This window comes from Xenopus laevis, chromosome 3S (genome assembly GCF_017654675.1).
Source record: "Xenopus laevis strain J_2021 chromosome 3S, Xenopus_laevis_v10.1, whole genome shotgun sequence".
In the NCBI taxonomy this organism is placed as follows: Eukaryota; Metazoa; Chordata; class Amphibia; order Anura; family Pipidae; genus Xenopus; species Xenopus laevis.
Window position 1 is genome coordinate 32,495,891 of NC_054376.1, and position 12,103 is coordinate 32,507,993.

The window sequence follows — 12,103 nt, forward strand, 5'->3', positions numbered from 1 at the left end:
TAAACAAAGCTGCTTGAGTTCTGCATGGCTGGGAAGTAAGGCGGGGGCTCCCCCTGCTGTTCATAAGTATGATTGTTTTTCTGCTCAGCAGTTAGGGACCATCTGACAATTCCTATCCACAGCAGTAAATGAAGGGAGAATTTCACTGCATACAGTCAGGTTTCTTATAAAAACGGTACACATTTTTTAATTAAAGTATATTGGAGATAGGTTTCTTTTTCATTAAAGAAAGTAAAAATGGGATATTATTTTTTTTGCCTTTACATGCCCTTTAAGGAAACACATACCCTACACCAGGGGTGCACAAAAGTTAGACTGGGATCTACCAGTAGACCTTTAGCTGCTGATCAGTAGATCTCAAGACACTGTCAACAAACGGCTGGTCTAAATCGCCCTCATGTGTCATGCTTTTCATTCAGATATTTATTTTGTTAAGGTTACATAAGAAATAGTTGTTTGTTCAATGTGGCAATATAAATTCTCTCAAATCAATATTTAAGTAATATTTCCCATGGAACATAATGCTAACAAATACTGTTATGGCTGTAGATCATAATGGGATAACATTGCTAAAAGTAGACCACACATTAGTAAAGTATGGGCACTCCTGCCCCATATGGCCAAGAGACACCCATTTTAATTATTGGAACTGACTATTTATTGCTGACACAGGCGCCACTACATAATACAGTGACTGTGACGGACATTCTTCTTACTTCCATGATTTAGTACTTGTAGCAAGAATGGTTTTTACCGAGTGTATTAAACTGACTGTACAGAGCACTGACCTTTATGCAAATGAGGGTCCTGTAGGATGAACTGGAACACTGAACGTGAGCCAGGTCACCTTTTTAAGACGTTTTTTAAAAGAAAACATCTTTCTTATGCTGCCCCATATTACATACAGTACCGGGTAAATACCAGAGACACTCTGTTTTCAGATGTTTTATTGGCTCCAAAAATACAGCAACTTGCTGTATTTTGTTTTTGAGCAGGCTAAAATTCCACCCCTCCCATGCTGAAAAATTTTCTAGATCTACTGCAACTGTCCAGAAATTGAAGATTTTTTTACTGCACAAGTGTTGTCCAGAGACAAAAGATGTTGGTGCTGTGCTCATAAGACTTGTACCGCAGGCCAAAGAGGAACACCAGCCAGAGGCTCTTGGTTAGATGATCTGCCTGTGGTGGGAGATTGGCACCACCAGTGCATATACATTTTCTTATCAATTTTGTCACTGTAAATAGCACCGGAAGAGTGCATATGTATCTGAGACATAGTGGATCTCTAAATGTGTGTAGGCAAATATATCAGTAGTGCAAGTATAACAAACATACCTTTGTGGCCCTTTGTTTGAATTGTATCAGTAATAAAAAATATACTATTTGTACGTCTGTTATTCAATTGAAACGAAATTGTAATTGGGATCTGATCATTAACTGCCCTGGTTGTGTGTTAAAATCCAGTGGGTGAGCATCAGCCTATAGGGTATTCCATGAAAAGGAGACTAAGCAGCAATTCTAGGTTTCCTTCCCAGAGTTCCTTCTATATAAATGCGATATCCTCGTGGTTCCTTTAAATAAGCCGGCACGTATTCAGATGTGTCAGCCGGATATCTTTTTGGGTATGGGCTCAACTACCCAGCACTTAGTTCAACTATCTGCCTTAACTTATCAGTACAGGTATGGGACCTGTTATCGAGAATGCTTGGGACATGGGGCTTTCTGGATAATGGATCTTTCCGTAATTTGGATCTTCAGACCTTACATTTACTAGAAAATCTAAGGATTAATTATATTTTAGTCGGGCTCAAGTACAAGCTACTGCTTTATTATTACAGACAAAAAGGACATCATTTTTAAAAAAAATTGGATTATTTGGATAAAAAGGAGTCTATAGGATTTTCCTTAATTTGGATCTTTCTGGATAACGGATCCTTACCTTGGTCAGTATGCCTCTCCACGTACGACATCAAACTGGCACGTAAAAAGTTGAAACAACCGAGGGCAAAAACACAACACTGCCAATTTTTTGGACTGAATAAGAGTTTAATAAATACCAGAATGGTACCTACATCTCATTCATGTAATGAAACAAATGAAAAAGCAAGTGGAGGAATCCACTTCCCTCAGAATCTTAAACTCTCTCAGCATCCACAGCATTCCAAACACTCTTATCCGCTGCAACATTCTCCACTCAAAGCATACTATACATGGCATAAAAACAAGTAAAATTACACAAGTATGATTTACGGGTTTTTAAAATAACCCCAAGAGCCCTCATTAACTTGCTAACCTGAGTCGCTGACCATGAAAATATCTCATACAATGGTAACGTGGTAGGCAGCACTGTCTTCATATTCTTCTGGGTCTAGGCATAAACCTGAAAGCAATCTGGCTAATTTCCGAGCTTAAAGGAGAATTTAACCCGTACTTAAACCCCCCCCTACCCTGAGCAGACCCCTGGGTAAACCCCCCTCCTCCCAGCCTACCTGCCCCCGGGCAAATGGCCCTAATTTTTTACTTACCCCTCCGTGCAGATTCTGGCCTTGGAGTTCACGTGCGCCATCTTCTTTCTTCTGTCTTTTTCGGTGCATGCGCAGTTGGAGTAAATTTCTGGTCCCAAAGCATTGTGCACGCGCCGAAAGTCAAGAAGATTTTTCGCTGAAAATGCCGTCAAAAAATTACCGGAGAAGAAGAAGAAGATGTCTGCCGTGAACTCCGAGGCCAGAATCTGCACAGAGGGGTAAAAAGGAGTAAAAAATGAGGGGCACTTGCCTGGGGGGCAGGTAGGCTGGGAGGTAGGAGAAATGGGGGTCTACCTAGGGCAGGGTGTTTTTTTTTTTTTATTACGGGTTGAATTCTCCTTTTACGAGATATCCAGCTGCCAACAGGAATTCCATGATAACAGACACTATGAGAACTGAATATATGTATAAGAGGTCTCCCAGAGAAGCTAGCAGCTCAGATGTATGGCCAGTAACAGGCTTATAGTCAGCTTGATATGTAATGATCAGTGCATTATGACATAAAGCAGTGATCCCCAACCAGTAGCTTGTGAGCAACATGTTGCTCACTGACCACTTGGATGTTGCTCCCAGTGGCCTCACAGCAGGTGCTTATAATTTTAATTTCAGGTTTGGAGGCAAGTTTTGGTTGCATAAAACCAGATGTACTGCCAATCAGAGCCTCCTGTAGGCTGCCAGTCCACATAGGGGCCACCAAATAGCCAATTACATCCCTTATTTGGCACCCCATGAAGTTTTTGCATCTTCAACTCTTTTTATTTTTGAATGTGGCTCACGGGTTAAAAAGGTTGGGGAGCCCTGACGTAAAGCCTCTGTGGGGTGGCAGGAACTGCAGCATTTTATGTGTTCCCCCACCACAGTCAGCATTAAACACATCATAGATGCAAAGTGCAGCTACCTCTTTGGCCTCACCATATTATCTGTAACAGTGGCACGGGGAGTGTGCATTTTATGTAGAAATGACTAAAAGCATCCCTCAAAGCCTTCTCCGCATTACACATGCCGAACAAGAACCCTGTATTCAAATAAATAATGTCATCCCCCTAAACCAGGGACTTTTCTACAATAAATACAAATATTGCATTTTTTTTTTATCTTCGGCCTGTTCATGAAGTTGGTTTGGAATGTAAAGTCCTATTGAAATCACGGAGCGGATGTTACATGGCAAGGGCCTGGAGCTCTGTGGGTTTTAACATTTTCTTTGCAGCAATGATTGTATTCTTCATTAGCATGGCAACAGTCATAGGTCCGACTCCCCCCGGCACCGGAGTGATGTAACTTGCTTTCTTTCTTACACCTGAACGAGAAAATGGTACAAGTTAGCGACACGGGCCTCATGTTACAACCTATTGGCGGATTTACGTCATTTAGAACCGGGTAATCCCTAAAAATCACGCAATATCTAGTTTACAATACTGCAAGCAGGAGAAGACACAGCCTGAAAGACCAGTAGTTACTCTTGCAAAATACAAAGGAAACTGATACTGATAGGACAGGTATCCAAGTTATTATTTGTCTTTTAAAGAACTCATTGTTCCTTTTGTTAGGACTATTTAAATCAAATTGGGAGCAGAAGCAATAAATACTATTAGTAAGCATGTCGGAGACCTCTAGTGACCAAACAGAGGTAAAACCACAATCTCAAAAATTTCTCCAACACATGCTATTAAAGTAAAAAAATATAAATTTTATTCACATCAGTAGTTTAAAAACATGTATAGTATTCCCTCTAACGCCTAACGCGTTTCATGCTTACCCAGCACTGCCTTTTCTGCCTTTTGTTAGGAGTCTATTATGATAACTAGAATGAATCACCCAAAACTATGAACAGATTAAATGACAAACTTTAATACCCAGATGGTTCCTGGTCTCAGACAGTACAAATAAAGGGATATAGGAGGCATGTTTAAAGCAGAGGTTAAAGGAGAACTAAAGCTTAACTAAAGAATAGGCTAGAAATGTTGTACATTATGGGTTGGGCTTCTGTACCAGCCCAAGGCAACCACAACCCTTTAGCAGTAAAGATCTGTGTCTCCAAAGATGCCCCAGTAGCTTCCCATCTTCTTTTCTGCTGATTCACTGCACATGCTCTGTGCTGCTGTCACTTACTGAGCTTAGGAACCAACTTACAATATACAGGACACATAGGGGTACATTTACTAAGGGTCAAATATCGAGGGTTAATTAACCCTCGATATTCGACCCTCGAAGTAAAATCCTTCGACTGCGAATATCGAAGTCGAAGGATTTACCGCAAATACTTCGATCGAAAGATTAAATCCTTCGAATCGAACGATTCAAAGGATTTTAATCCATCGATCAAAGGATTTTCCTCGATCAGAGAAAGTTTAGAAAACTTATGGGGAAGGCTAACATTGTAGCTCGGTAGGTTTGAAGTGGCGAAGTAGGTAGTCGAAGTTTTACAAATAAAGGGATATAGGAGGCATGTTTAAAGCAGAGGTTAAAGGAGAACTAAAGCTTAACTAAAGAATAGGCTAGAAATGTTGTACATTATGTGTTGGGCTTCTGTACCAGCCCAAGGCAACCACAGCCCTTTAGCAGTAAAGATCTGTGTCTCCAAAGATGCCCCAGTAGCTCCCCATCTTCTTTTCTGCTGATTCACTGCACATGCTCTGTGCTGCTGTCACTTACTGAGCTTAGGGACCCACTCACAATATACAGTACACATAGAATAGAAATGTCACAATATAAGTCCTGGATCATTGCTGCTATTGAGTATATAAAATAAGGCATTTTTAGCCATATTCATGTTTAGAGTTTAGTTCTCCTTAAACAAATTAGAACAAAGTCAACTACATTCCTTGTATATAACTATAAGCACAAATAGTACAAGTAATATTACAAACAAAAAGGAACTATTCACTTTACCTTCAAAATCCACATCTCCGACAAGTTTTGGTTTGCCGGTAACTGGATCCTGCACGCGGTTAATGCCAACATCAATTACGGCAGCACCTTCCTTTATCATGTCAGCTGTTATAAGGTTAGGTATGCCTGTGCAGGATGAAACCATACAGCACTCAGTAAACCACATCTTTGTATACAGACTATATTATATAAGCTGTATTATACTCCTGTATCAGTTGCGCATGCTATTGAGCATTGCAGGACGAAACATCAGATTTGTATCCCACTTTCAACTCAGGAAGGTGGCTTTGAAGTCTGTGATTGTGATTAACAATTTACTGTAGTTTATTTTTTTGCTTTCCATGTGAATTTTGGTTATAGTAATATCATATAGCATAGCATATATCATTGCAGTAAAATTTACACTTCATCCACCAACAGCCACAAGGTCTTATAGTTAATATTACAAGAGGTAGAAGTGTAAAATGAGCAACAGTCTCTCCAATTGGTAAATTTTATACATTTATTCAGGATTTGTGATCAGCAGTGATTTTTTTGCATGCTGTTGTGTTTGAGAGTAAAATCCTTGAGATATTGGACTTTTCTCTACTTTGGGATATATTCAAGTCTCAGGTTGGAGGGACTTATTTTTACTTCTCTCTGTTCATCTCCGATGAAACACTACAAAGCACCTTTTGCTGCAGCTTTTTTTATACTGAAGGCCACAATAATGCACGTATAAATTTAAAGAGGTAGAAAAGCAGGAACAGGCAGTCTAGCTGCTTAGTGTTATTTATTGGCCCAACATGTTCGAGCACAAGGCTCTTTATCAAGCATAATACATTGGTGCAAGATTCAACCAATATTTGGATTTTCCTAAATATTGAAAAATCTCTATTGATTGTTTGAATTGGATTCTTCTTGGACAATATTGACTATGGGAATAAGACAAAAAAAATATCCCATTTTTACTTTCTTTAATGAAAAAGAAACCTATCTCCAATATACTTTAAAAAATTGTGTACCGTTTTGAAAGAAACCTGTCTGTATGCAGTGAAATTCTCCCATCAATTACTGCTGTGGATAGGAATTGTCAGATGGTCCCTAACTGCTGAGCAGGGAAACAATCATACTTATGAACAGCAGGGGGAGCCCCCGCCTTACTTCCCAGCCATGCAGAACTCAAGCAGCTTTGTTTATGACGATCCCTAAGCAGCCCAGACCACACTGAGCATGTGCACAGTCTTAGTCTTGCAAAGTTACAAGATGGTGACCCCCTGAAGCCAACTTTGAAAGCATAAATTATTTGTTTGATTAGGCTTGTGGTGCAGTAAGTTCATGTTTACATTTAGTATACAAAATACAGCATTTCTAGCCTTATTCTATTTTAGACTTTACATGCACTTTAACTACCTTTTTTGATCAATCCTTTTGGACTATCATAGAATTGGACTTGGTTGGTAGTCGCGATTTGTGACCTGTGGGGGAGGGAATGTAAACTACCCCACTTCCCTTTTGTTCCTTTAAATGGTTGAATCTTGCACCAATGTATTACACTTGATAAAGAGCCTAGTGCTCAAAGCATTCCAATAAATAACACTAAGCAGCTAGTTCCTGCTTCTCTACCTCTTTAAATGTATTTGCCATTGCATTGTGATTGGGGGTTGCTTCATGAGAAGAGCAGGACATTATTTCCTCCCTTGTTCAAACTCTCAAGATTTTCAAATAATGAACTTATGTCTGGGGATTGCTTTTTCCAGTGTAAGGGAGGTGGTAGACAAGGCTACTGAGGGAGATTAATCGCCCATCGACAAATCGCCTCTTCTTCGGGCGACTAATCTCCTCTAAATGCCTTCCCACTGGCTAGAATGTAAATCGCCGGCGGGATGGCACTCTGAATGCTTTGTTTTCCAAAGTCGCCCGAAGTTGCCTCACGAGGAAAAGCCGAATCGATCAGAGTGCCATCCCGCTAGCAATTTACATTCTAGCCGGCGGGAAGGAATTTAGAGGAGATTAGTCACCCGAAGAAGAGGCGATTTGTCACTGGGCGACTAATCTCCCCCAGTAGCCTCGTCTGCCACCACCCTAAATGTTTAACTTCAAATCAGATATGGCTAAAATAAAAAGAGGCAGTTATGGAGTCTGCAAAGCCTTACTCCAGATTGTAGCTCACCTGCAGCTGCAACGACAATATCAGCCAGTTTGGTGTGCATCTTCAGCTGTTCTTTAGGAGTGTAGCGATGAGAGATTGTCACTGTAGCATCGCCTGTAGCATCAGAGAGAACAGAGATTATATATCGGTGAAATAGGCAGTGATATGGTGAAATTGTGTAGGAAGAATATAATGCATAGCTACATTCAAATATTCCTGATGCTTCCGAAAGAAATGGTAACTACAGTCTTCAGTTATTTAAAGGACCAGTAACATCAAAAAAAAAACACCAAGACAAATTAAACTTTAAAGTCGCCAAGTCTTTATTAAGAAAAAAAGTACCGAAACTCCACTTACGCTCCTTTTCAGAAAGCGATTGGGCAATCCATTGTGTGGCGCTCAATTTCTCCTCCCTGCCTTCCTTAATGGAGATAGCCAGGGAGGAGAAATCAAGCATTGCATGATGGATCGCCGCCGTGTCGCCTTTTCTGAAGAGGAGCGCAAGCAGAGTTTCGGTAAGTTATTTCTTAATAAAGGCTTTGCGATTTTAAAACATTCTTTTGATTTAGCTGGTCCTTTAAGCAGTATACATACAGAATAGTAATATATTCCATATTGGAAAAATGCATAGCAGCACTGTACTCAAGTCACGTCATTGGAAAGACATTTCAGTTCCATATGCCAAAGAAATGAGCAACTGTCAGCGAGCACAGTGATACAAGGGAACATTGTGCTATACTGTTTTATATTTGGACTTCGTTGCTCTAAGAGGCTCACCTCCAGGACGCTCGTGCCTTCCATCCGTGTGCAGCAGCATTGCTATGGGCATCCCAACATTTTTAGATCTTCCAGCTACTACCACATTCTTCCCAAGAGTAGGGATTCCTGGGAGGACACAGAAAAGGTTTTGTTGTTGTTTGGCAATGAACTGTTCAAAAAATCTCCTTTAAAAGGTCAAAGACATTATCACAAAGATGTAAAATAGTATAAAATGACCTAAGAATCAGGTACTCAGGTTAACAACATTCAGGTATCTTGAATATTGCATTTGGGAACCTGCTGGAAACCTCACTCAAAGTTATGATAGAGAGTATTGTAAGTAGGTCAAAGAGAGAGGTTCAATGACCATATAATGGCTCTAGGCCAAAGATCATGTTCCTTTTATATAGGATTCAAAACTGTATTGTAATAACTGATAAAGACTTTTTTCAATTACTTTCCATTATTTCTTTTTTACTGGTTTTCCAAAATCTAAGTTTAAAGTTCTCTGGTGTTTGAGTCTAGCAACTCAATAATTCTAATGCAGACTCTAAACTGTTACAATTTTGCAACATTTATCAGCAACATTGCATTAGCAATTATTGTATCAATTCTAACAGCTGCCTGTAATGAAACTGAGAGATTCTGCTCAGCAGGGACAAAGATAAGAAATGTATCAACTAAATGTATCCATTTAGAACAGTTTACAGGGTCGGCGACCCGCCTCCCAGAGCTGCTTTAGAAGTTGAAAAATGACACTTTACACTTCAATATTAGAAAAACGGTCACAAATAGAAAGTCATTGGAAAAAGTCGTTATTTCTGGTGATCTATCTGAAAACAACTAGTTGTTTGAAGGTGAACAACCCATGTAAGAATCATTTATTGCTATGGCAGTAAGATCATATTCAGAGAGAAAGCCACAAGCCTTTCATCTTCTTACCTGTTCTCTTAATAATCTCCCACACTCCCCAAGGGGTGGCCGGCAGCATGGAGTACTGGTCCAGGCACATTTTGCCCACGTTCACCACATGGAAACCATCTACATCTTTGTCTGGAGTAACAGCGTTGCAGATCGCCCTCTCATCTAAGTGTTCTATAAAAAAGTGAACGAATAAAGTTATTTTGAGTCAGTAAGGCTCTTTAACAGGTATCAAGGACCATCAAAAAGTCATTTAAGACCCTCAATGCTCAAATAATAAGGTACTGATCAATAAAAGCAAGGAAATTATTCTATAAATGATAATTTCACCACTAGATGGATAAGGCTTAGTCAACGCTAAAATAACTGCTCATAAGCACATTATTATAGATATCCATAGTTTCTGGCTATGAACATTTGAAAAGCCCAAAGCTTTAAGGTAATGTACATGGGATGTTGCTAACAAAGGCTCCCATGTGACAGTACCCTAAACATTTAAACAACAATGCAACTGGGGTTCAGAATTGGTTATTGTTTCTGCCCAAATCTTTATGGAGTATTTAGTATTTGGCTATAGCTGAAGGCAAGACGCTTAATTTGCAAACAGCATTTTTGTGTATTTGTGTGATTCATTTGTTTTAGCTTCGGATGATGTGTCTGATTGAACAATTAGTTGCTTTCACAGTGCATCAAAATATCCCGTGTGACATTTTAAAGTCACATGACTAGGCATTCCCCAGAACTGAATGCTACAAAAACAGCTATCCCTAGATACAGTGCATTCCTAGTTATTAAAATACGTTTATAAATCCCACGGACACAAACCCACAGGGCAGACTGAATCCTTTAAAGTAGAAGGAAAGGAAAGAATAAAATTAATTAAGCTTTATCAGAAAGGTCTGTATAAATACACCGGTAAACCCTCAAAGAAATGCTGCTCTGAGTCCTCTGTCAAAAGAAACACTGCATTTACTTCCTTCTATTGTGTACACATGGGCTTCTGTATCAGACTTCCTGTTTTCATCTTAAACCTCCAGGGCTAGGGCTTGAGCATGCTCAGTTTGCTCCTCTCTCCCTCCCTTCCCCCCTTCCTACTGTAATATGAGCCCAGAGCTATAAGTGAGCAGGGAGAGACTCAGGTGAAACACTCATGTGCACTAAGCACCCCATTGAGTTCCACATTAGATTGCATATAGATATGGTTTACCTGGGAGAGGCAGCTGCACAAGAAGCCCATCGACATGATCATCGTTGTTGAGCTTGTTGATGAGATCCAAGAGCTCCTCTTCTGTGATGGATGTTGGCTTGATTATAGTTTCACTGCTGATACCTGAAATAGAGCACGAGTAAAGAGCACATATAGAATTAAGGGCTTGTTTATCATGCTGTGTAAAACACTGGAGACAAACATCACCAATTGTAGGCGAATGTTGAATTCGACTTATTGATTGGTTGCTATCTACAACATTACCAGTAATATTCATCTTCAATATTTTACACAGCATGATAAAGAGGCCCCTAAATGTGATTGCTTATAATAATAATAGTAGTAATAATTATAATAAAAGTGTCATTTTGTACATTGCAACATTGTTAAAATTAACAATAGGAAAGGAACCGCTAGGACTCCAATGGTTATCATCCTTTTATATAGCAGTCGCAAATTCCTCGACAATTTCCCAAGCCTATATTCTACCAGTTGGCATGTTAACATGACCCCTGTGATGAAATTGCTGGCAGTTGCACAACACTATGTGGCAACCTCACAGAACAAGAGGATTGTACATTGTATGTCAGCAGGGTTGGACTGGCCCGGCGGGATACCTGGAAAAAAAACGGTGGGCCAGGCCCCCTCTCCTGATCTCCTGGTCCTAAAATATAAACCAATTTGGGGTGCCGCACAACTCTGTGTGGCTCTGTGCAGCTCTGTGTGCGCATGAGCAGCTTTGTGTGGCGTCGCGATAGGAGGGCCCTGGACAGCAAATCCCGGTGGGCCCCGGGCCCCCCAGTCCGCCCTGATGGTCAGCCTCTTATCAGCTCTGAATTTGCTTTATTAGCACAGGATAGTGATGTAATCCATAAACTGCCCAGAGTTTAAGACACTGGAGGTTTTGTAAATGGTGCATTAATGAGTCACAATAAAAGGCTGTGGCAGGTACCGACTCACCCACATCTGCAGCAGCTTTTGTCTTGTTTAACACGTAGGAATGGCTTGCAGGGTTGTCTCCAACCAGAACGACACTGAGGTGTGGTCTCTTGTTGCCGGCTGCCACCCACTGTTCCACTTCGTGCCGTGCCTCTTGCCGGATTTGCCTTGCCAGCTTTCTGCCAGAGATGATGACTGCCTCATTCCTGCAGCAATGAGGAGTCTCAGCATTAGTACAGTACAATTCAAAGAAAAAGATTATCTGTGCAAATAACCAGCATAAAGTGAATAAGAAGGTAAAATTTGCGTGGTAGAAATTAATCTAAAATTGAACATCAATGGTACGAACAGTAAAAATAGAAGCTACCCTGGTGCATTTTTCAGCAGAAAGAAGCACTAGCCCAGGGTCCAAGTTTACTAATCATATTTTCAACAAAGTGCCTAACAAATTGTCTTTTTTAAAGGAGAACTAAACCCTAAAAATGCCATATTTTATATACTGAACTTGTTGCGCCAACCTAAAGTTTCAGCTTTTCAATAGCAGCAATGATCCAGGACTTCAAACTTGTCACAGGGGGTCACCATCTTGGAAAGTGTCTGTGACACTCACATGCTCAGTGGGCTCTGAGCAGCTGTTGAGAAGCTAAGCTTAGGGGTCGTCACTAATTATCTAGCAGAAAATGAGGTTGGTCTGTAATATAAGCTGATGCTACAGAGCTGATTATTAAATTC

General features: G+C 40.3%; 1 protein-coding gene across 1 annotated transcript in view; it reads right to left on the reverse strand.

Moving 5' to 3' along the window:
• Positions 1-2,025: 2,025 nt before the first annotated feature.
• The window catches only part of mthfd2l.S (methylenetetrahydrofolate dehydrogenase (NADP+ dependent) 2 like S homeolog), a 17,985-nt gene continuing 7,907 nt past the window's right edge, over positions 2,026-12,103 (reverse strand). Inside the window, exons 2-8 of the mRNA XM_018254287.2 lie at positions 11,393-11,577; positions 10,433-10,555; positions 9,247-9,399; positions 8,323-8,430; positions 7,567-7,659; positions 5,415-5,540; positions 2,026-3,822 (exon numbers count right to left, since the gene is read on the reverse strand). Of these exons, the coding sequence (XP_018109776.1) occupies positions 3,683-3,822; positions 5,415-5,540; positions 7,567-7,659; positions 8,323-8,430; positions 9,247-9,399; positions 10,433-10,555; positions 11,393-11,577 (928 nt within the window). The 3' untranslated portion in view covers positions 2,026-3,682. The remainder of the gene's footprint in view (positions 3,823-5,414; positions 5,541-7,566; positions 7,660-8,322; positions 8,431-9,246; positions 9,400-10,432; positions 10,556-11,392; positions 11,578-12,103) is intronic.